The following is a 25857-nucleotide window of genomic DNA, read 5'->3' as shown; positions in this document are numbered from 1 at the left end:
TAGGATAATGTATCTCCAGCATGTTTTCGAGTTTCTGCAGGACGATTTTAATACTGCACAGAAATCAATAAAATTCACTGGCTGCTCAGAAGCTCGGAATACATTTGAACTAAAGTTGGCATATTACTATTAATAGTAAATGGGATTAAACATAAACATTGGTATGGCCGTTGAAGCGTTTTATTTTTCCCTGGTGTAATCGAGTAACGGAGGTTTACCTCAAGTCTAGAAAGGACTGTCGTTTTGATTGTAGCACTGAAATAGCAAACATTCAAAACGTTCCTCCATTTTCTGCACAAAATCCCATTCATATAAAATAGTTACTGTAGTACTTCCTACTGATAGCCAACAACAATTCTGTTAAAGACCAAAATCCACTCCTTTCTACAGTGTTTGTTAAGACTTGTAGTTCTAAGTACATTTCTCACTCAGTGTTTCAGAGCTAGTAGAGATGACAGATCAACAGAAGGATGTAGGATGAAGAGCTGAGGCCTAAGTCCTAGACCCTGAGCTGTTTGTTCTAGGTTGCTGATCCCCGTGTTGGCAAACCGAGTCTCAGAGCGATGCAAACTGATGGGAAAGCAGGCTCTGGGTGAGGCTGGGCTGAGGGCTTGCGCAGGCACTGCTGGTCCCACTGGATCCAGGACTTGGCGAAACAGGCAAGCTGGAGACCGAAGCAGCCTCCCCGTCTGAACCAGCATCATCATCGTGATGGGAGTGGTGCTGTTGGGTGACCACCACTCTACAAGACAGGAGAGGGGAGCACAGGGTAATCAAGTTCATTTACTTAGGTCTTAGTTAGTGTGTAATTAATCCTAACCCACTCTAAGTAACTCTGATATTGTGTTTAAGCCTGTGGAAAAGAAAAGAAAAAATACTCCACCCTAGCAAATATTTCAACGATAAACATAATGGAGCATGATCTTTATGCCTTTTATAGTCCAACTAAATATGCAACTCTGTTTAGCGAAAAAGAAAGTTGAAAGTAATCCTTTAATCATGTTCTATGCATTTTTTTTTTTTTTTTTTTTTTTTACGTGTATTTATTGTCTGTAATGGCAGCTACTACTATGCACTACGCACTCTTGAGTCCATGACAAATTTCCCCTAGGGGACAATAAAGTATATTCTATTCTATTTTGCCCTGTTATGCTAAATTACTAAACATAACACAATATTTTATTTTATTAACCTAATTTTACACATACAGGGATGATACCAAGAAGAATTCCTGCACATGAAGGATGTAATTAAATATTAAATTTCTTTTTTCTGTGTTCTCTGAATTTGTAAGGGATAGGACAGCAGAATATGTGCTTTTATTTTTATGTTCTGTGTGTGTGTGTGTGTGTGTGTGTGTGTGTGTGTGTGTGTGTGTGTGTGTGTGTACCTGGATCTGGATGGGCCGACGAGGTCATGTCTGTGGGGTTCAAACCTAGAGATGTAGCTAGACTTGGACCACTAGGGAGACACAAAGACACAACCACAGAGAAAAACAGATTGGTTTTTCAAATCAAACCGCTGATTTTTCTAATTTATAAAATAGATTACATTCATTATTTATTCAGACGAATTGATTTAACCTTGCCACAGTTCCTCACCATGTGAGCAGGGTCATTGGTTCCCAGATGGACTCCTTTCTCACAGAGAGTCGTCAGCAGACCGATTCCTGAACGTAACACACAAACACAGAATCCATTTAATCTGGATGAACTCCCCCGGCAGTTTCAGGGTTTTCTCTGCCCTCTGTGCGATAAACAGCTCCCGTGTCTCCTTCAACTATGACAGAGATCTAGTGCTCTGTTGGGATGGTGAGCAGCAGGACCAGCAGGTTTCTGAGGGAAGCTGCAAGTGTTCAAAGGTCTAAAACACGTTCAAAAAGTAAAAGCGGATGGTCTGTGGAAGACCCTGAGATGTGGTTGAAAGCTAAAGCTGATTCTCTTCTTTGTCTCGGTCACTGTTCTGTGAACAGTTCTGTTAATTAAGTAGCCTAAATAACACAAACCATTTCACTTATCAACAATCAAGAATGACACAGCTGGACATTTTCTACACCTGCTCTTCAAATATGTTTGATCACACAAACTGCTGCTTCAGCTTCAGGGGTCTATCAGTTGACGAATAGATATATTGCATATATGAAACAACTTACAATCATAGAACATTAACCCACACAAACAATTTCTGATGTGGTTCCAGTTTCTGCCATGTTTAACTTCAGCGCAGCCTCAAAGTAAGTGTACATTTCTGTCCCATAAGGGTCTGAACAAATACATCAACGCCACTGAGAGCGGTATCGTTATAGTGAAAATGCAGTGCATTCAGGGAACAAACGCACACATACCTTTTGTCCTGTTGTTCCAGTACTTCTGCTCCCACTGGTCCAGCAGGATGTTGAGGTATCTCGGACACTCGAAGAAGCGAAGGTAGCGGGAAGAGGACGGCGATGGGAAAATTCGCTCAAACTGTCCATGACGAGTCAGCTCGTCTTCGCTCTCTGCTAGCACGCGGACGTCTTCTGGAGTCAAGACATCTAACACTGTAGAGAGGAAGTCCTGACAGAGACAGAAGGAAAGAGAAAAGGGGGAAACTTGCTACTAGGCCTAAGATTTTTGTTGCCAACGACTACTTCTGGTAATGTTATGCATATGACCAATCAAGAACCGTAAACCTTAATAAAAACCAGCACTCATCATCACCCCCAGCATCTCCACCATCACCGGTTACAGTGGTAGTGCATACATGTAGAGATATAAAACCTTTGATATGGAGCTGCTTATCTTGCACCCAATTGACGTTATTATTAAACCTAGATGAATAAGCTTTTTCTCGATTAAATGCACTTATTTTAAAATAGTATTTACCTCTGATTTAGATTATATTGCCACATTTTTTTCTGTGTGTTTATATTTATTTACCTGGTCGGCGTAGCGTTGTGTGAGGTAAAAGGCCCGTTTGACCTTCTCATCAGACAGATCTGGCTTGGTCCTCTCCCTGTTTCCACCACACAGACTAACAGAGAGAGAGAGAGAGAGAGAGAGAGAGAGAGAGAGAGAGAGAGAGAGAGAGAGAGAGAGAGAGAGAGAGAGAGAGAGAGAGAGAGAGAGAGAGAGAGAGAGAGAGAGAGAGAGAGAGAGAGAGAGAGAGAGAGAGAGAGAGAGAGAGAGAGAGAGAGAGAGAGAGAGAGAGTGATTCAACAGTAAGGTCTTTTCAGAGGCTGTAGTCTGAGTTGGATTATATTGGAAGTTGTTCCTAAATTGTGACCAGAATTACTGAGTCTTATCTTAGTCACAGGAGCCCTTGTGTTGTACACACACTCCTGGACACTTCAGTGCTTTTGTTTCATCTTTTAAAAACTTTCCTGTGGCAGCGATAGAGGCAGTGATGTGTCTTGTTTCCTGTGCAGGACTCTCACACCGTGTCAAAACCGAGTTTCCTGAGTCTGAAACTCAAGTAGCAGTACGTATCTCGGCCTGTCTGACTGACATCTCTTCTTGGATGTCTACACACCATCTGAAACTCAACCTCGACAGGACTGAGCTCCTTTTCCTTCCAGGGAAGGGCTCTCCTACCCAAGACCTGACTATAACAATTGACAACTCTGTGGTAGTCCCCACCCAGACTGCTAGAAACCTGTAACACTTGACGACCAACTCTCCTTCACTGCTAACATTGCTGCAACCACCCGATCGTGTAGATACATGCTGCATAACATCAGAAGGATACGTCCCCTTCTAACACAGAAGGCGGCTCAGGTTCTGGTTCAGGCTCTAGTCATCTCACGTCTAGACTACTGCAACTCCCTCCTGGCTGGCCTGCCTGCATGTGCCATCCGACCCCTGCAGCTCATTCAGAACGCAGCAGCTCGGCTTGTCTTCAACCTCCCCAAGTTCTCTCACACTACACCTCTCCTCCGCTCTCTTCACTGGTTACCAATTTGCGGCCCGCATCCGCTTCAAGACACTAGTACTTACATACAGGGCCACGAACGGATCAGCCCCAGCTTACATCCAGGACATGGTCAAACCATATACCCCAACCCGCCCACTTCGTTCTGCATCAGCCAAACTGCTTGCTGCCCCCTCACAGCGAGGGAGAACTAATCACTCAACGAAATCCTGACTGTTCACTGTCCTGGCTCCCAAATGGTGGAACGAGCTCCCCATCGATATCAGGATGGCTGAAAGCCTACACATCTTCCGCCGAAGGCTAAAAACACATCTCTTCCGACTACACCTTGGATATAGAAAAAAAATAAAAATAAAAAAAATAAATAAATTCTTAAACCTGCATATGTCTCTTTGTAGCTTTGCTTATTTAAAGCTAATGTATTTGCGCTTACTACTTGTTGTCTGAAGTTTGAACCTTCACAGTTGAAAGCACTTAATTGTAAGTCGCTTTGGATAAAAGCGTCAGCTAAATGACATGTAATGTAATGTAATGAGTGACAAGTGTGATCACCGGTTGCATGATGAATTTTTTCCCCACCTGCGGCAAACCCCGCCGTAGCCTAAACGCACTACCCCCAATGAACGAAGAGACCTGCGTTTTTGCTGCGCCGTCTGGCGGCAGACGCCGGCTGTGTGAATGCCCACTAATACCTCCTCCGTACCTGCTGGTGGAGCTGGAGGTGCTACTGCAGGAGGTGACCACGTCATCTCTTTGGGGAATACGGAAGCCAGCCAGGTTCAGGAGGTCTGCGATCATCTGACCCTTTACTGAAACATCCAGCGCGGTGTTGGAATGGAGGCTGGATCAGAAACACAACAGTTACTACATGTAGTTTTAAAATCAGTGTTTGTGTGTGTCTGTGTCTGTTACCTTGGTGATATGTTGACCTCCAGGATCCAGGGTTTCAGCTTCTCATCCAGCATGATGTCAAAGCCGAACAGCTCGTGGCAGCTGTAAGGCGTCCGGACGTGCATCTTCAGCAGACTGTTAACGTACGGTTCTGACCTGATAACCAACACATGGGAGATTTCATAACCATTATTATTTCATTATTTTAAAATGACTCCTCTAACAGAGTCTCTAGTCATTTACCACTTTAGCTCCAGCATTTCACAGACTTTTCCTGAGACTCCCCACCTATATCGTCTCCATTACAACCAGAACAACGAAAAAAAAAGATTCCTCTGAGATTTGTTAGTGAGGGTTGTGTCAAATACACCAACACAAAGAACCCTGAGATGTGATGAAGCTAACTTGTGTGCAAAACAAAAATCTATTTGCCCCCACCAGTGAGCACACTGACTGCATCATTTTATTTGGGCAAATTGTGAATCTCAGGTAAAGGGTAACTACCGTTTTTTTCAATCTGGAACCTTTTTTCCTATGTTTTCGTGTCTAATGGCGTTTTTCCATTACATGGTACCTGCTCGACTCGCCTCAACTCTACTTTTTTGGTTTTCCATTACAAAAAAAAAAGTCCCTGGTACCTGCTAACGGGTACTTTTTTTAGTACCACCTCCGTCCAGTTTCCAAGCGAGCTGAGCCGATACCAAAAGGTGACGTGAAAACCTGCAGACTACTGATTGGTCGGAGAGAATTGTCACTAATCACTGCGTCATCATTGCTAGCGACAGACGGGGGGGGTCCTGAACAAACCCACCATTTTTAAATAGTTTAGCCAGCGGTGTTTTTTTTTGCTGCCTCCAGCTTCTTTTGAAACAAAATTTGTCTTCTGGCTGTGGCAACAACCACATGCCGAGAGTCAAAAACAACACACCTCCGACGTTCTGTGTGTGTGTGTCGCGTTAGGTCACGGCAGTTTCCTGCGGCGTCGCTATGACGACCAGCCACGCTCGCCTCAGGCATGAGGCGGTACTAAATCTGCAATGGAAAATGGAGGACGGGACACCGTGGCCGAGTCGAGTCGAGCAGGTACCATGTCATGGAAAAACGCCAGAAGTGACTGATGGAAACAACAATTTTTGAAATTAGTCCAGTATTAAAGCAACACTATGTAATTCTTCCCTCTTCGGTCCTCCCACAGGTTGTCTCATTGGAACTACAGCCGTGCGAGCTGTAATTCCAATGAGACAACCTGTAGGGGGACCAAAGTGGGAAAAGTTACATAGTGTTGCTTTAAGCAAGATCGCTGCAGTCGGCAGCAGCGGAACAAGCTACAATGGAAGTTAGTAGGGCAATTGTGCAGCTTGTATTTACCTTCACAAAAGTGCTTGTTTTGCCACTGACAGGGTCAGGTTAATATTATATATATATATAATAAAACAAAGAAAAAACAAATATAAAAATTGTTAAAGTGCCCATATTATGAAAAAATCACTTTTTCTGGGATTTGGGGTGTTATGTTGTGTCTCTGGTGCTTCCACACTCATACAAACTTTGAAAAAAATCCATCCATGCTGTTTAGAGTGAGATACGGTTTCTGAATGTGTCCTGCCTTCAGTCTCTGGGTGAGCTGTTCAAAATCGACACGGCTTGTGACGTCACAAGCCGAAACGAGCAGGCTAACCGCAACCATTAGCTCGTAGCGTTAGCATGCTAACGCTAATGCTAACGCTAGCATGCTAACGCTAGCATGCTACCTCGTTCTCAGTAGCAAAGCACTGCTACAACACACACAAGTTCACCATAATCTACAAAAGAACTACTTACATGTGCGCCCTCATTTAGAAGTCTCCCAGCTAATCCTGCCTTGTAACTGACCGAAGTTGTAGAAACAGCCTTTCTTTTACTGTCTATGGAGCTAGCTAGCTGACATGAGCTACATCTGAGCTACTGGGCATGTGCAGTGCAATCAAAGATAGTATAGAAGAAGAAGAAGAAAAGAGGTCTCACTCTGTAGCTAAAACAGAGACCAGGTGAAAAGAGGATCTGCAGCAGTGAGAGAGAGCGGTGCAGTACAACAAAAATATGGTGTTTTTTGAAAATTAAACCATGTAAACCTATTCTGGTACAACCTTAAAATACAATTATGAACCTGAAAATGAGCATAATATGGCTGCTTTAAAACTTACGCAATGACTGTTTTGATCACAATGTCTTTAATCTTCTCCCAGATCAGAGTGGTGTTGACTCCCCTAGAACCAAGATACTGCCACAAGGCCTTCAAAGCCCTGAAAACACACACACACACACACACACACACACACACACACACACACACAGAGAGTTGGGAAACACATGCTCAGGCACCATACATATAATAGCAAAGATGTGTCACAGGCTCTAGTTTCACTTTAACAAACCATTTGTGTCCCTGGCAGGCCTTGTCATCGCTGTTGGACTGGTATTCAGAGTTCTTCTTGTTGACGCTGTAGTTGGTCAGATGCATGAACTTGTTACCCAGAGTTTTCATAGAAGACGAATACCTAAAGACGAGAAACACAAATGTGGAATTAAATCAATTATGGCCTCTATTATCAGCTTTTTGCAAGTCTCTGACACCGTCATTCACCAAACTTCAAGTGTCACCAATCAGACCCATTGACGTGTGCATCATATTTGTATGAACCAATCTACGGTATTTGGCCGTGTCACTGTGGTGGATGTGATGAAAACGTACTTGCAGCTGGCGAATCGAACCAGTCCGTCAGAGAAGATGTAAATTCTGAGCGGGTCGTAGGTGGTCACATAGACGTAGATCCGCAGGTCAAACTTGTTTCCACTGATGAGGTAGGGCTTATGTAGGTACCTGCAAAACACGACCAGGATAAAAACGTGTAATGACTGATGAATAATGTATTGTCAAGTTCTCATTTCAAGTGTACCTACCTTCATGTTTTCAACTTCTGGTAGAGGATTTCTGTGCTACCAAGTTTTAACGCATTGTTTAATAATAATAATAATTTATACTTTATTAATCCCGCAAGGGAAATTACAATGTTTTCACTCTGTTAGAATACACATTACACACAAGCCTGAAATACACACTCAGTACCTATACACGCACCAATGGAGAGAATGTCAGAGTGAGGGGAACAGCGGTCGATGGACAGGCGCCCCTAACAGTTGGGGGCTCGGTGCCTTGCTCAAGAGCACCTCGTCAGTGCCCAGGACGTGCACTGGCACCTCTCCAGCTAACAGTCCACCACCATACTTTGGGACTTGAACCAGCGACCCTCCGGTTCCCAACCCAACTCCCTTCAGACTGAGTTACTGCCAACTAGGGCTGCTGGAACGAATTCCGAAAGTCGAATATAATTCGAATAGTCAAAAAATCAATACTATTCGAATGTGATTTTTTTAATAAATAGGCTTTTGTTGGCTACGTTAGCTAATCTCCCGCTTCTCATGTCTGATGAACAATAAGTTACGGGAGTGAGAAACACCAGGCATTGTGAGCTAACGCTACGTACCGAATAACATTAGTACAGGGGGGAGTGACAGGCTGCGGCTGGAAATCAGAAGGACGGGAAATAGTTTTAACATGACTTTAAAATCGACAGAAGTTAGCTCGTTCTGGTTTCCTAACTGCGTCGCGAGTTATAGGAGTTTAACGTCAGCTGGGAGCTTCATGGAGACAGCTAAAGTTTATGTTAGCTGCCCTACAGCTGTCAGAGTTATCTTCGACTTCATATATTACCTTCTAATAGCTGTATTCTCAGTAACTTGACAATCTGCAAGAAAGAGGTTGCTTATAAATCACTAAAATAGCAGTGACAACACCGTTTGGCTTAGTTATCAATGCAGTTAGCATCGTGGCTAACACTATTGTTACTTAGTTTATGACAAATCGTTTCGGCTGTGCTTTCTAACACAATGTCATTGTGCTAACCGAGCACTGTTAGCCTTTACAACAGAGCCGCTTCACTACACTTGTTAGATCAGGTTTCATTACAGAGTTCTCTGCTGATATGTGTTTGTGGCTGTGTGCTCGTGGTAGAAAATGTAAACAGAGAGCGGCGTGCCAGAAATGCAATGCACCATGACGTAGGTCCCCTTCAAGGTCGGGCTAATGTTGGAAGTCCCTCTAGTGGACAGAACGTGTAACAACAACCACATGCTTATAGTGGCATAGCATCACTGGGCACTGACAGCTCTACTGCCAACCCCCATTTAGCAGTAGTAGTAGTCTATTCTGGGCTACTTACTTCTGGACCAGTAGCGGTCTCTTGCGAGGCATCTGGCTCCATTTGTGGATGACCTGGATACCTATTCCTCTGGCTGACGCAGGCTATTACAGATGAGAGGGGTTAGACAGAATGTAATAAAAAACACACATATTTACCTAAACATCATATTTTTCCTTAAAGGTGCTGTAGGTAGGATTGTGAAGATCCAGCACTTAGCCAAAGAATTTCAACATCAACAACTTCTCAGTCCCTCCCCCCTTTCCGCTAAAGCCCAAACGGTCTCCTAAGCCCCTCCACCCACAAGGGAGAATGAATGCTTGTGCATGAGCAGTGATTGACACACAGTTAGACACCCCCCCCTGGCCCTGATTGGTCCATCTGAACAGGGAGCTGTGGATTTTTGCAAATCGCACTACAGGCTGTAGGTGGTGCCAGAGGAACCAGATTTTTTAGTTTTTATTACCTGCTTCATGTAGTTCTAAGGGAACATAGGGTCAGCTGCAGCAAATATGACAGAAAGTTAGTTTTATGCATTGTAATCTAGATGACTCATTTTGGAACATTAATTAATTCCCAAACAACTAACTTGTTTCACCTTTTACAGAAATCAGCCAATTATCAACATTAAGCTAGGTTTAGGGTTGCTGCAGCGTCCCAGGCGCCAGGTTTGTGCGACAAAGAATGACGTCATGCCGCACAATTGTAACTAGGCACGTGCTGCGCTTTCCATTTCCACATGACGGCTGGGAAGACTGGCAGAGCAGGTTCGCCTGTACAAATATCTGTATGATTCTTCATGTACAGACCACAGGGTGTCAAATGGTCTTAAATCAGTGGTAAGAGAGAGCCGCAACACTAGGAGAAGAAGAGGCACATGAGATGCCGTTGTCCAAGCTGAAAAAGGGCCTCATGGGAAGAGTGTTCGTAACATCGAGAGGCAGACAGTAATTTCAACTTGAAGGTAAGATTTTACACGGTTTGCTTGCAGCCACAAAATCCAAAACACAAGTTCAGTAAACTACCAAAATGATTATCTACTAGCAGAACATACAGGTTTGATGATCCATTTCTGCCGGGAGCCACTGTCCTCCCAGGCCTTGCGTAGCAGCTTGATGTCCTGAGGAAGGACGAAGGTGCGCGGGAAAAAGCTGAACTCTTGTTTGCCAAAGCGAACTTGCATCTTGGACAAGTTCCTCCACAGCCGGTCCTTTCTGCCAATCTGAAATGTTCCCGGGAAGTGGTTCAACTAGGACAAAAAGAACACAAACACAGCCAAGTTAAGGGTAATCCTGGACAGAAGATGTAAAAAGTAACGTAACAGTTTCCCTAAAAATAAGGCTTTCTGTGTGCTGAATCTGGGGATGCGTATATGTACAGTTTCTCACCTTCTGGTGCTCTTCGAGGGCTTTGAAGGCAGGAGACTTCATGTGGTGTCCCCAGCAGCCCAACCAGTCGTGGCTTTCTACATGTACAACAGCGCGAAACACAGATTTTGGTCATCCAGGACAATTATCACAGTTATCTCTTATTTATAGGATTGGGTACCGAAACCCGGTCCACTATGGAACCGGTTCCTACGCAACCGGTAGGAATCGGACCGGATTAGAATGCAAATTCCGGTTCCTCATTTCGGTTCCACTTGATGTGTCGACTGAAATATTTTCCCTCCGTCGCTCCGAAACGGACGTAAAAATATGACACTTTCTCTGTAGTCTACCGTTAGCTAGCTACCGTAAATGTAGGCTATTCTTAAAATGCCAAATTTTCCATCTGGGCTCACCAAAATGGACGCAAAAGCATATTAACCATTCACTGCACATGATCGCTAGTAAACATATTACATCTTTGATATAATTTTTCAGTTTTTCAAGAATCGGTATCGTTTTAAAAGTACCGGTTCGGCATGGGTAAAAATCCAAACGATACCCAACCCTACTTATTTACACTTCAGCTTGTGCATGCTGCGCTTACACTGAAATCATCTTTTAGTTACAAGTGTCTACTAAACATTACCTGCCAAAAACCTTTTTTGTTGCCCAAAATCATTTGTATACATTTTGACGAAGAAATATGCGACCACATCAATTTAAAGTGACTTCATGCATAGAATCAGTCAGTGTGTGGGACACGGAGTTGTACACAATGGACTAACAGTTAATCACAACAAACATAGCCTGGGTAAACCCTGACGAACTTCCGGCAAATTTGAGATTTGCTCTGCAAGTCAGTCTGGCGAAGAGCCCATTCAAACCCATTTCCAATGTCCCCAAAATCGAGGCACCAATCACAACCGCTGAGGCGGGCTTTACACCAATCACAACCGTTGAGGCGGGCTTTACACCAATCACAACCGTTGAGGCGGGCTTTACGCAACGACGATAGCGCAGCGACAGCGAGCAGCTTTTTGTTTACATTCAACATGACGGCTACCGAAACGCAGCGTTACCCGGATCATTGGTCTGATTGGTTGAAGGACTATCCAATGCGCCCAGAGGCATTTGAGCGGCGTCCGTTGGTGACGCCCCTTTGGAAATGAGCTGTCAATGAACCTTCCCCAGACCCACTCTCAGTTACAACTGAGAAGGGTCTGGTGTCAACCAGGCTACAACAAACAGGGACAGACTTGAAAACAAGCACAAAATCTGTTTCACAGAATGATCTGTACTATATACTACCTATATATACACACACAACCACTTCTGAGTTATGTATTGCAATTGAATATGTATTTTAGCAGCAACTCTCATTGCCACACACATGATGACTTACTTTTGGTGACTTTGAAGTGTGATCTGCCGATTGTGTGTTTGACGATATTTGGAGTGACGGTGCTTATCTTCCATTTTAACAGTCGTCTTTGTTCAGCTGGCAGCAGTTCCACTGTAACACAAAAGTTGTATTTATTTTATAACCTTATTTAATACCTTGGTAATACACATCATGCCAACACAGACCGCTGCCATGGTGTAAATAAATAATCAACATGTTGGTATAAGATAAATGGTTCAGTAAAATAATGAAGTTAAATAAAAAGGCAATTACATTTAAACTGGCGTAAAAGGTCCAATATGTAATATATTTACTGTAATAAATCCCAAAATGACCCCAATGAATCATCAGATATTAAGGAAACATGCTAAGTTGAAATACCATCTTTTCTGACAACAATGCTAATGCCATTATTTTCATTATATTTCTGTTTGTGTTTTGGCCTGTGTGTTGTTATCAACTGCCCAGTTTCACAGCCAGGTCGGGTTGCCAGATATACCTGTAAAAACGTAAACCCAGCGTGCTACAGCTGTAAGGTTAGTACAGCCATGAAAGCAGCAAACAAACATACAGGATCAACGGAGATAAATTCTACCCGACCTAAAAAAAAAAAAAAAAACGACATGTTTCTTAAAGTTGCGGGACCAGAGTCGTTACAAACCCCAGGTAAATATTGGAGATGTAGCTATGTGAAAGATGGAGACAGCTTAGAGCCCAAAAGGACGCTGAGTAAGAATTAGATACAGGCTAATTTATCACGGCTACAAGGGACGGGCATTTTATGTTATGTATGTATGTATGTATGTATGCTATTTGTGTACTTACATTGAATTATATAGCTAGCTAGAGTACCCAAGTTGGTTACTCGCAAAAACAAATTGAGACACAACCAGTAAAGTGATCCCGGCTGGTCCTGGCTAACGCCGCCATGCTAACCCTGCTAACGTTACCGGAGGACCAGGCAGGTGAGCCACGGCTGTTTACAACGTGTAACGTTAGCCTGTTCAGCGGCTGTAGCCGACAACGGTGAGTTATTTTAAGGCAAGAGAGGGGGACTGTAAATCGGAAAGAGAGGACCTTGAGTTTGCAGGGTGTTTAGCGATTGTTGCCGTAATTCTAAGCCAATAAAGTGTGTTCAGTCGGGTGGAGAGGAGGGCAAGGTAGTGGTATTTTTAGCGGTTCCTACAGTAATTCTAAGCCTAGGAAGTGTGTCTGTCTGTTGGGTCGAGAGGACGGCGAGGATGTTGTGTTTTTAGCAGTTCCTACCGCAATTCTATGCCGAAAAAGTGTGTCTGTCAGTTGGGTACAGAGCTCCGCGTGAGCGCAGGCTTTTATGACTGTCAATATAGCCAGCATCTAACATTAGCTACTCTGCTGTGCTGTGAAGTAATGTCTGGCTATGTCAGACAAGCATCCAGCAACTTTATTGTGGATGCTGCGGTCTCAGCCTGGCAACCTCCGTGAACTTCAAGTCTGGGGAGGAGGGGGCGGGGGAGATGACTCTCTCCAGTATTTTGAATTTGTACTGCAGTAACTATTTTAAACACTATCTGTCAGTATTACATATTGCACCTTTAAAAATATGATAAACACAACACACATACTGCCTTTTGCTATCTCAAAGAGGAATCAGCATTAACGCGTGCACAGACAAAGACTACAGTCTTCAGACAAACAAGTTAATCACAATCATTATATTACAACAACCAAAGCTTTTGGGGTCGTTTAAATATTTTCTCTCCGTTTGTTGTCTGCTTGGGCTTGCCATTTTCTAACATGACGTCCTGAAAACTCTCCTACTTCTATAGCTACTTCATGTTCACACAACAGACGTGCGTGTCCTGACCTTTCTCATTGGCGGTGCTGAAGTAGAGGGTTGGGGGGATAAGGGGGAACAAACTGGGAACCAAAGCTGGTTTCTCCTCTCGATCATCTTCCGCCCCCAATGCCATTGGCTCCTCAACACTGAAAAAAAAGAGAGAGAAAAAAAAAAAAGAGTGAAGGCAAACAGATTTAATGATTGGTTTAGTGAACATCCAAATACACGCAGCCTCTCTCTTAGTTATACCAACAACATAGCAGTACGATATTTTGCTGCTCATAACGAAGAGAGAAGGTACATGACGGTCAGTTTGGGAACTATCATCTTGATTTTGTTCAAAAACAATAAATTCATATTAATGACACATTTGGTTTATATCACTGACCAAAACAAGTGTCAGTGTTGTACCTAGAACATTTCTTGTGAAGCATTCTTTGCCGTCCTATCTCATAAAACAGGGGTTCCCAACCTTATTCCGGGACCCCTTTTCTATCTTTGAATAAAGTGACGACCCCTGACTAGTGACATATTTTATGGATACTTCATATTATATTCAATGCATAACATTATTAGTACAGAATAGCTGATACACTCTACAACTAAAGCAAATAGTAACACATTTTTAGCATAATATTTCCTAGAAAATATGAGGGATGGGGGTTCCTGTTAGGAACTTTTAATTCTCTGTATTATGCTAATTTTTTATTTTTTTACAATAATACATGCTTGATAGGCTTATCTTTTGACAAATGTAGTGTTTTCTTCTCCCTAACACAAAAAAAGTATATATATATATATATATATATATATATATATATATATATATATATATATATATATATATATATATATACACACACACACACACACACACACATACACATACATATATACACACACATTTTTTTTAAGTTGTCCTACAACCCTTAAAATCAAGAAGGCCTCGCGACCGCCCGTGAAGCTTTGGCGACCCCTAGTGTGGGTCAGAAACCCTAGGTTGGGAACCAGCGTCATAGAGGAGCTTCCATTTCAACAAATATATCAAACCACATTTGAAAGAGAGAAATCTTACAACTGTGTAGTTAATGAAGCACAGACTCTACACACAGACATTACAATAATACATTTACTTTCTATATGGTGCATGTAAACTCCATCTACAATGACTGTTCTGTTTTTTGTGTTGAAGTCTGCCCGGCCCCTGCCCTTTCGGCACCACAGCTCTGCTTACCTTTTCACTATTAAAACGAGCAAATTGCTCACAACTAAATTAAAAAGTAATTGCAGCTTGAGTCATGTTCACTGCCTTCTCACTTACGGAAGTTGGCATCCAGTCACCACTCTAGTTTGTAACACAAGTCGAGTGTGGACTGGATGGATGCCTGTTTGCACTATGCACTAGGAACATGGTGCTTGTGTTCATTTGCGGTTAGAGACACCACACGGAGAGTACAAGTGCATTTCGACACTGAGTGTTGAGACAAATGAAGGAGCCCTTCTAGAAGGAGACTTTCTGATATACCTAAAATGAATGTTCCCACCTATTGTAATACTACTATTCACAGAGACTAGGCAATGTAGCCAGTGGAGACCCAATTAAGATATAATTAACCTCAACAAAGTAACACTGTGGCAAGATGAGATGATGGCCAGTTGTATACGTGCCATGTCGTTCTAAAAAAAGTTTTTCTCAAACAGGCAGTTGCAAGAAAGTCCAACCTTTCAACATAACACCATTGTTCACATCAGATAACCACAAAATAATTAAAAACTTACATGACAGTCATATAGGAAGGAAAAGATGGATAAACCGATGGATGAAGTAACAAGTGATGTTTTCCTCATGCAGATCTTTTCTCTTAAATAAAGCCCTTCCACCACCGACAGGTATACAATGACATTACAGCTAGACTAGGCTAACTTAACACTATACTAGACATACAGGAACTATAGCTTTCAGGAAAGGGTAGGGAGGTGATTGGGTGTATGTAAATGAACACATAAAATCAGCTGGTTGCGGGGAACGGAGGGGACAATAGCGCTCCCTATCCAGGCTGTTTTAACAGAGAATCAGCCCCGAGTCTTTGGTGGGGAGTTCCATTGTTGAATAGGCCAACATAGTGGAGAACAATATGATGCACAATGCAGCAGACCTTTCCACCACGCTCTGCTGCTTTCAGCCTCTTTTAACAATTGCAGTGAGAGTAAATGAAAGAGAGAGAGAGAGAAAAAGAGTCCACAGGATCTGATGGATATACATTTTTTGCCAGTAAAGAGACCAATTAGACACCAGGGCTTGGATGTTGGGCAGTCCAAGAAAAAGACACGGACATTTTGAAGTTGAGAAAAAAAATTAAATGGACAAAAATAGTTTTTGCAGTTGACTACAGTGTACAGGAAGAAAATAAACACTGTTTTTTCTTTAGTTATTGACTAATTTAATTTAATCTGCCCAGCAGTTATTTATACGGCCATAGTGAAGCCACGGGGGGGGGGGGGGCTTTAAAAACACTTGTAGACATAGATTTTTATTATATATAAAAATGAATATAGAAAGTAGGCAATTTGTATGATTTGAATTGCTGCAAACGGTGATTATGTTTCACTAGGTGCACAAGAGGAAAAAACAGGACTAAGCATACAACAACAGAGTGGGTGGCGGAAAGACTCTCTACCGCTTAACCCTCTAACAGAGTGAGTGTGGATTTACACATTTGTAGAAAATGGAAGGCTATCTGCTCCGTGAGAAAGAACATCGACGTCATTGTGAGAGGTCGTCCACAGAGTTTGCACCAGTCAGTGTTTATGTTCTTGTGGTTACCTTAAATGTCAACCTAAATAACCGTTTGGGGTTATAGAGGGCGCCTTACCCAGAAAGGAGAGCGATGGATGCGGTCGATGAGGTGCCAGTGATGGACGAACAGTCTGAATCATCTGAAGACAACAGACAATGAAAAATCAATTAAGACAATTAAATCAACGGTTTAGGACATAAACAGAGCAAACTGCCTGCTGACTAAAGGCATCTTAAGTACTCAGAGTGTGTGTGTGTGTGTGTGTGTGTGTGTGTGTGTGTGTGTGTGTGTGTGTGTGTGTGTGTGTGTGTGTGTGTGTGTTAGTTAAAATCTTACCGTCATCACTACAGGCATTTTCCAGCTCATCAGGCAGCTCCTCCTCAGCTCCATCCACCTGCATAACACAATCCTGGCTGGAAACATTAATATGAGGCAAAGTATTCCGATTAGAAGAGGGGGGGGGGGGACGGAACAGAACAGCATCTATTGGTTGAAAAGCAATTAGCTGGTGCTCACCCAGACAGGGAAGTCTCTCCAACCAGACCACTGTCTGTCGGCGAGGGCGAGGAAGATGAAGAGGACATGGAGGCAGGCTGCCTGGTCAGGTGGATGGCGGAGATCTGAGTGGTCACGGAGCCCACCAACGCTGCTACAGGACTGGAGGCCACAGCTACAAGGGAAAGATCACTCTCTTTCATTCAGCAAATTTGTAATGGCCCATTTAGGTGTTTGTGCTTGCTACTTTGGAACAGATTACTACTTTGTCAAAGGTTAATAATTGGTTCGTAAAGCATCTATAAACATTATTTGGATGGCAATTATAAAGTTGAAACTAATGCTTATAATACTAAGTAAATGATTAATAAATGGTTTATAAAGCATCATAACATTGATTTGGCCCCATTAAATCTTTTTTTGGCAATCTATAAAAGAGATGATTATTTGTACACTGATAGTAACTATCCTAATACAGTTTATAGATGCTTTACAAAACAATTATTAACCATTAACAATGTTTTATATTCATCAGATGCAACTTTATAATAGTCCAAATAATGTTTATTGACGGTTTATAAACAATTTCATTATCATTAACAAATACTTAATATAATATATAAAAATGTTATGATGTGAGCAAAAACAAGCTGTTAAAGGTCACATATTGTGCTTTTTTAAACTTCTATATTCTATTAGTGTCAACTGCTAACTATAGCAGCTACGTGGCTAACGGCAGTAAACAATGTCATGTGGGCTGCCAGTGTTGTTAAATTCTCCCCAATTCCGTGTCGCATTACTGCTGAAACATGTCTGATTGGGTAGTGTTTGGTTCAGAAGCCTTTATCTGCTTTTATGTATTTTTGACGGTACAAAGTGTTGCTTCGTTCCACCACAATCTAACGTTAGCATACTGCTAACTATTAAGTAGCTACATGCTAACACGACATAGCTGTAATCTTGGCCAATGCTGGTCATTTCTCCCCAAATTCCAGTCACTTTGCTGCTGGGACTTGTCCGGTTGTGTAGTCTCATACAGAGGGTGAATACAGGTGCAGCAGCCATGGGGAGTATGAGAAAAAAATGTAGTTATTTTTTTTTTTTTTAAGATTAAAGCATGTAAACATGTTCTAGTACCCAACCCTATTGCTTCGGCCTCTGATCATGTTACTATTACTAGAACTCCTTGTACTCGTGAATATTTCTGTAAAACTTGTCTTCAATATGTTTGAGGTTCTTCAATAACCAGTCAGTCAGTCTACCATTCTCTTGTCCTGGGTTTTGTACAGTACGTTTCACAGTAAACCAATAATTCTGATTACCTGTGAAGGCATCCAGCAGTGTAGGCTGCTTCTCCTGAGTGGCACTGACATTGGCACTGAGCACAGTTGGCATGGGGCCATTGGGAAAGGGACTGGCAGCTGGAGGACTGATTCTTCTGCGTGCGGACAAAGTGCTTCCCGGTGGACATTGACTTTCTGGGGCCTGCTTTAGGTCTAGCGATGCTATTGTTTGGGGCTTGCCGTTTGCAGTTGCTGCTGCCACCACCGCTGGAGGACCACCTCTTACTACCAACTGATTGTCTAAAGCAGTTATTGTTGTGCAACCGTTTTGTGTCTGACAGCATTCTGTTGTTCTAGCAGAATGGCTCCTCCTTGTAGTGGTCGTTTCTCTTCTTGTGCTTCTTATTTCTACTTTTGTGCTGTCAGTGCTGGAGGCATCCTTTCCCAGTGCTGCCCCCTGATGTTCACAGAGAGTAAGGCATAGAGGAGGCACTGATGGCAAGGAGGAACAGTCTGCAGCTTCAGGCTAAAAAGACAAAACAAGAAAGGGTCAGATGTGCAAGAGGCAGTATTTGGACCCATTGAAAAATCAACATGTCAGTGGTCCCTGGTGGCGCGCTCTACTGTGCAGCCACTAATTAATTGGTGGCACAGATGCATGTCCAATATAGTTCTAAATGGACAGCAGGAGCTCCAAAAATCAACCACAAATGCAAACAACCTGTCTTTTTCAACATTCTTATGGTCACTTTAAGACCAACGCTGTATGGATTTAATGTTAAGAGTTGTATATCCAACATCTTTTATTTTTTTATATTTGGGGAAATGTCTTAACTGAAACCTTTCCTGATGTGGCTTCCACATCGGGAAACAATCAAAACTGATGATCCAGGCCACAAGCCGAAACACGTTGGTCTAACAGTAAAGTTGTTAGTATACTAGGCCTGCACGATAAATCGTTATAAAATCGCAATCTCGATTCACCCCTGTTCACGGTTTAAGTTTTAAATGACGTTGATTTTCTTTTTTTTTTCTTTGAACATTGACATTTACATGTTTTAATTATGTAAAGACATGTTCACATGTATCAGGGCCATATTTAGTTCAATGTGTTATATGTCACTATTTTTGGTAGCCTACTGTACTTAAATGGCCAGTATGTACTTTATTTTCTTTATTCATTGAAGCCTCTATGTTTACAGGCTTGTGGTGATGCGCAATATGCTATAGGTGCCAACAAAAAATCTATGTTTGGTACTGCCAATTTGTTTTGTTTCGTCGTGGTTCATGTGATATCAATTTTAAGCTAAAAAAATCGAGATTCATATTTTTCCCCGAATCGTGCAGGCCTATAGTATACTACAAGTTTTACCTCTTGAAACATCAATACTCACCATCAGCTTGTTAGTTTGCTGCAGAGTGGGCTGTCCTTTGATGAACAGGTCTTGATGACAAACTAACGAAAGCGGCTCCAATCCATGCGGTGCATCACCCGATGCAGACTGACATCTGCTCGTTGCTAAACCGTTCCCAGGTTGCGATGGTTGGAGCGACACACATTTCTGCATGTTACCCGTCAGCTGGACATTAAACCCAATCGGGCATTCCTTCTTGGGGATGGAGGAAGGGGCACTGGTCTCTGTGAGGCTGCTACCAGCCTGCTTCAGTCCTGTTGACAGTAACTGGTTTGGGTTTTGAATCCCATTAAGTTGTTGTGGCAGGTTTGGAGACCCATCTGGCACAGCGGTGAGTTGGCTCAGGGGCTCTTTGTTTTTTCCGTCCCCATTCTCCCCGACAGAAACCACAGATGGGGCCACTGTTGTCTGCCTCAAGGGGGAAGCAGATGAGGCAACATTGGAGGAGAAAGGTTTGGCTGGATCCTTTCTCCTGGATAGCTGTTGTGAAGTATGACTAAAAGGCACTTTAGTGGCCACCACTGTCTTGGCATGTGTATTGACAGAGGTTGTAGTGGTGGGACTATCTGCACTGGAGCAAGCCCGAAGCTTCGCCCCACCCCAGGGGGAAGACTGGTTGGTGGGCATGGCACCGTTCGACGAATGTGTGGTTTTTTTCTGAAGAGCCACGTTCAGCGGCAGAGGTCTTTGGTGGAGATTGATAGACAGGATAGGAATAACAGTCGAGACGAGACCTAAGCCTGAGGTGGAGGAAAGGTTCTCTTCCCTAAAAGACCCCCTGTTCCTCCTGGCAGCTCCCCACTTAATGAATGACTTTTGAGATGTCAGCTCCAGTGGAATGGAGTAAACTTTCTGTTGGTCACTGTAGATGGACTACAAGTTCTTGAAAAATCCTGGCCAACAGTAAACATAACTGCCCCCACAGATGCAGTGACAGCAGGACAACGTTAGGTCTTGGTAGCGATGCAGGGTTAAGCCTTCACGTGAGGCTCAGACAGGCAGGCACGTAAAGGTTTTTCTTCTGAGGCAAAGTGGTTCCCACTCTAACTAACAGTCACACTCAGAGTTTGATATAAGACCGAGGACAAGTCAATAAGTCTTGAGGACATCGCTGATGGCGACTGAGCTAGAAGCAGTTTCCCCTCCGTCTTCTGAGAAACTCTGGGGGTGAAAAGTGAACTTTAGACTGCATACTTCGCCTCACACCAGCGTGCCAGGTCGTAGAGGAGAAGGTGGTATCCTTGGAGTTCTCATATCCTCTTCAGTTGATTCACAGGAGGCAATAAACCAACAACTTTCACCACTGAAAATACACAAGAAGAGAAGCAAGTCAGTCTGACAGAATCTGAGAAAGTATCAGAAGACCATGTAGTCCCTCTTAAGGTGCTGACACACCAAAAAGACGGCCGACCGTCGGACTGATCAGTCGGGTGCCTGAGATCCAAAAAATGCCTCAGAACACACTGAGGCGACGCCGACTTGAGCGTACCATCTGCACGTGCGCGAAACGTAATACGTCTCCATAGCAGCAGGCGGTGCTGCTCTGTATTGTTTCCATTAACAGTCCGATTGTTTACCAGAAAATGAAAACCGGCAGCTGATTGGACGAACGCGTCACGTGGTTCTTTTTTCTCTGGAAATTCACAGCCAGACTGTCATGGCGGCTCATTCAGAATACAATCTCATATTGTACTAAAATAGTTCACCGAAACGTGTTTCTGAAAACATTTTAAGCGAGAAATAGGCCGTGCAGTTTCTGAATCTGTCTTCATTTCAGATTGACAAAGATCAGCTTAAAAGATTTTCGTCAGATTTTGAGAGGCTCATCCGCTCCCCATTTCCGGGCGAGTCTCGACTGCCCTGTCCCCGACTGAACATGTCGGGTCGGCCAAAATGAATGCCGACGGCTCCTCGGACGGACGACAGCACGGAACGCACCGAACAGACTCGAGTCACTGACCTCGTCAGACGGTCCGACGGACGATTATCAGCTTGGTGTGTCTCCTCTATTATATGGAAAGAAAGTCACACAAAACCCTTTGAGTACAGAAACCAACAATGAAAGTTATCAGTTATCTTTTCACCAGCTGTTAAAAACAATTTTTTCTCTCACAAAGTATTTTTTTATTTTATATTTCATTTTAGGCCTCAGAACTAGAGGCCGACCCGAGCCCGACCCGAGCCCGACCGGACCTCGGGCCATTATTTTCCGCCACATCCTCGGGCCGGGCCTGGCCCGGGCCGGACCCTTGATCAAGCAATTTTTTTTTTTTTTTATCCATTACCTTATTATCCTATTTGGGTGGGGAGAAAGCTATGCCATAATCAGAAATATTATAAATATATATATAGGCTATATAAAAGTAACAAATGTGTACAAAAGTTAGGCTGCAGTTACAAAATGCAGCACTTCATGCACGGAGTCTCCTCCTCTCGCACGCATCACACCGGGAGCTTGAAGATGTAAAGAAAAAAAGAAAAACAGGAGAATTACCTTTGAGCAAGTGTGGAGGAAAGTCGGAGGTATGGAAGCAGTTTAAACAAGTCGTGGGCAGTGACAACAATATGTTGTTCATCATTGTTTCTTTTTTTTTTACGTTTCTTCATTCAGATCCATTTGCGATCCGTTCCATTCTAAACTAACAGCAGTTTACAGGCTTCATCCTTGTTGTATTATTCTAAACAGATTCCTGTAGTTCAAACCACTCTCAACTGTAGTTGAGAACGTCAGTTATAACGGCCCACGTATTAAAACATTGTCAGGTTTAAATCGGGCTCGGGCTCATAATTACAGTTAATGTGTCGGGCCGGGCCGGGCTCGGACGCAACGTGCTTGGGCTCGGGTAGGGTCGGGCTTGATTTTTTGGGCCGATCTAAGCTTTGCTCAGAACTGGAGTGATGTGACCCACTTTCTTGGTCTTTGTGAGGACTTGAGCAGCAGTGTTCTGAATCAGCTGCAAGCTCTCTAATTGCTTTTTTAGGGAGACCTGTAAAAGACACATTACAGTAGTCCAGTCTACTGAAGATAAATGTTTTTCCAAATCCTTTGAGACTTAAGTCCTTTAACCCTTGATATATTCTTAAGGTGATAGTAGGCTGACTTTGTAATCGTCTTAATGTGGCTTATGAATGAAAAGCAAGATGTCTAAATCAAGAAATCCTACGATCAATCTACTACTTTGCCAATGTTGCCAGCCAGTTTTCTTTAACTACGTAGTTTGAAGTAGGGCTGCACAATATATCATTTTTTAAACACCATAGCAATGTTAACTGCGACACTACACATATCGCGAATGGCTGCGACATATCGTGAAAGACACTCCAATTTTTCATCAGTAAAAAACTGCACTTTAAAATATAACTGTCACTCTTTTTTTAATGGTGCCTTTATATATTCAATTCAATGTCCAGTGTATTGAACAGCAGAATATTGGAAATTATTTTCATTTGTAAATTCAACAAGCAATTTCTTATATTTTAGCAGAATAGTGAAAACAGCAGAAATTCAGAACTGAGTAGGCTACACTTTATCGGTTTATTTATCGCAAGTAATATCGTTATCGCATATGACATATTTTCCTCATAACGTGCAGCCCTATTTTGAAGTCTCTTTTCAGCAGGCGTCGTACTGTGTGCTGAAACCAGCCAACACTGCTGTCGATGTGATGGATTTCCTGGACACAAACTGTTCCAACCACTCCCCTCTGCCAGATGGCCCCCTCCATCAGAACCAAACCCTCCGGCCACAAAAACAGGTTCTTCCGGACTGCAGTGGGCCTCATCACCAGTGACAGTCTCTGACAGACCAGTCTATGTGACAGACTCCTAGACTGTATACAAACTACAGACTCTTAACCCACCTCCCACAGCCCCTACACGTTACATTAAACAACATCCTGGACTATTAAATTATCCCTGACCATTGCGCAAATTATATATACTGCGAACTTTTGCACAGTCCCGGATTAATATTTTTACACACCCTGCCCAAAACCGGACAGCCTTCTTTTCTTTTCTAAAACAGTTATATTGTACATATTTGTTAGTGTTTTTTGTTTGTTTGTTTTACATATTTTTATTTCAATATTTCTATTCTATATTTGTGTTATTGACTGTTGCAGTACTTTGCTCTTTTGTTTATTCCCTTTATATATGTTTATTGTATTGTACCAAACACACCTAGGCAAATTCCATGCAAGTGAACGTTTACTGTTGCAATCAATATATCTGATTCTGAAAGGAGAGTAACGTTAGATTCACGTGTGTGTGCTTCCACGCCGCTTCACGCTTAGCTTAACGTTAGCTAACTAAGTTAACGAACAAGTCTGCCGTAATCCTCAAAAATAATAACGTTACCTCGGGCCAGACTTACTTTAACACCAATGTATTCTCGAAAACAATGCACTCATCCGTACGGTTAAAAAGAGCGGACTTGTTTCTGTTTACCGCTACACCGCCCAGGCAGCGTTAGCTTAGCAACAAGCACAGACACAACACCAACTGTCATATGGGTGTTTAAAAGACCCCCCGGTGTCAACAATAAAGCATAGCCTTCCTATGAGTTTATAAAAAACATATTCATACCTACTTGGTCCCCTGTAATGTTCCTAACATGTTGTCCCGTTGGTCTGGCGAGGGACTACTCATTATTAGAGGTTCTTACATAGCTAGCAGTTTGCTAGCTGAAAAGTCCGAGTGAAACATCATGGCCGAAGATCGTCTATTGAGACAAGCGTGAGAGGAGCCCAGACGTTGCGCCTCACTTCCGGGTTAGCTTTTGAATCAGAGCTCCCTCATATGGTTGACAGCATTCAGCAAATGTAAAAACATTTGATATTATATTATCTCAAAAAAAGGTTAAAAAAAATAAAATTATATATATATATATATATATATATATATATATATATATATATATATATATATATATACATTTTATGAAATAGAAACACAGTGACATCAGAAACAAAAGCGAGAACAAAAATATATAGTTTTTATACAGACTTTTGTATACATTATATATTGTAGTGCAGTGGTTCCCAACCTGGGGTCCGGGGACCCCTCAGGGGGGCGGCAAAGATCACAGGGGGGGGCGCAAGTCTTTATCTGGTTTGAGGTTGAGGTAAAAAAAATATTTGCACGTTAAACAAATTATGATAATACACTACAATATATAATGTATACAAAAGTCTGTATAAAAACTATATATTTTTGTTCTCGCTTAAAATTGTAGGCAGGCTACTTAGTAGACCAAACCTCCGGGACCTTAAACCTGTGGCCCTTACTGTCATCAGGTCAGCTGCTAGCTGCTAGCTGCTATCATCCTTGTTTTTCCTGCCGCCACAGCATCACTATTTTATGAATGAAACATGGCGGAGAAACCTAAAAGTGCTGATAACTCCTCTATATCAAAAAAGAAAGTAAGGCTCTATCTCGAGAGTTACCTCAACTTCGGTTTCGGAGGGGGGGGGCTCAGCTTTTCTTAGACATAAGTAGGAAAAAAGGTTGGGAACCACTGTTGTAGTGTATTATCATAATTTGTTTAACGTGCAAATATTTTTTTTTTACCTCAACCTCAAACCAGATAAAGACTTGCGCACCGCCTGTGATCTTTGCCGCCCCCCTGAGGGGTCCCCGGACCCCAGGTTGGGAACCACTGCTCTGGAACTCCCTACCCATACACATCCGTGACTGTACTGACTTGGACACATTCAAAGCACTAATCAAAACACACCTCTTCAGATTAGCTTTCCACACACAATAGTCTTAACATTTCTCACCTGATAGTTACTGTTTCATTGTTTTTAATTGCTTCTATGCTTGTTTTATGTTTTGGTTTTCATTAATTATCTGTGTTTAATGTGAAATATGTGCTGGTTTTTACTGGAAAGTGTCTTTGAGTACCATTAAAAGCGCTATATAAATAAAATGTATTATTATTATTAGTGACACAGATCCATGTCAGTTGTAACTAATATTATATATTAATCAGAGGTGAAGAAATATAGGTTATAGTAGCCTACACTACCTAAAGAAAATGAGGAGTACCTCTTGGGAAAACACAACACATAAGTCACACACATTTAATTTACAAAATTTGGACAGCAAAGAAAAATTTCAGGGAACAAAGTTCCACTCAAACTGCTGCAGTTGGTCCCTTGCCTTCATTTCCTTGCTGAGGAGCAGACAGACGTGTACATCACACATTCCCCCACTAGAGGGCTCACTGGAGGACAG

The 25857-nt window shown here is 42.5% G+C and overlaps 1 protein-coding gene across 3 annotated transcripts; it reads right to left on the bottom strand.

The window, feature by feature from the left end:
* ttll4 (tubulin tyrosine ligase-like family, member 4) lies at nucleotides 1-24358 on the bottom strand. 3 transcript variants are annotated; one of them, XM_036004231.1, is made up of 22 exons: nucleotides 24205-24358; nucleotides 19600-20923; nucleotides 18482-18731; nucleotides 18245-18451; nucleotides 16944-17097; nucleotides 16764-16840; nucleotides 16503-16566; nucleotides 13657-13775; nucleotides 11811-11921; nucleotides 10427-10503; nucleotides 10093-10287; nucleotides 9060-9142; nucleotides 7532-7660; nucleotides 7215-7337; nucleotides 6984-7082; nucleotides 4822-4956; nucleotides 4613-4750; nucleotides 2919-3012; nucleotides 2345-2555; nucleotides 1602-1669; nucleotides 1391-1461; nucleotides 1-742 (listed from the first exon to the last, which is right to left on the bottom strand). In XM_036004231.1, exons 2-22 carry the CDS (start codon nucleotides 20245-20247, stop codon nucleotides 556-558), a joined length of 3240 nt encoding a protein of 1079 aa, XP_035860124.1. In that variant the 5' UTR covers nucleotides 20248-20923; nucleotides 24205-24358; the 3' UTR covers nucleotides 1-555. The 3 variants fall into 3 exon arrangements, with proteins under 3 accessions (XP_035860124.1, XP_031163006.1, XP_031163098.1); XM_031307146.1 differs by having other exon boundaries at nucleotides 18245-18731; XM_031307238.1 differs by having other exon boundaries at nucleotides 18245-18731; nucleotides 24209-24358.
* Nucleotides 24359-25857: the final 1499 nt, after the last annotated feature.

Source organism: Sander lucioperca, chromosome 8, assembly GCF_008315115.2.
Source record: "Sander lucioperca isolate FBNREF2018 chromosome 8, SLUC_FBN_1.2, whole genome shotgun sequence".
Taxonomy (NCBI): domain Eukaryota; kingdom Metazoa; phylum Chordata; class Actinopteri; order Perciformes; family Percidae; genus Sander; species Sander lucioperca.
Note: the sequence above shows the minus strand (reverse complement) of the source record. Positions and strands in the feature narration are given on the sequence as shown.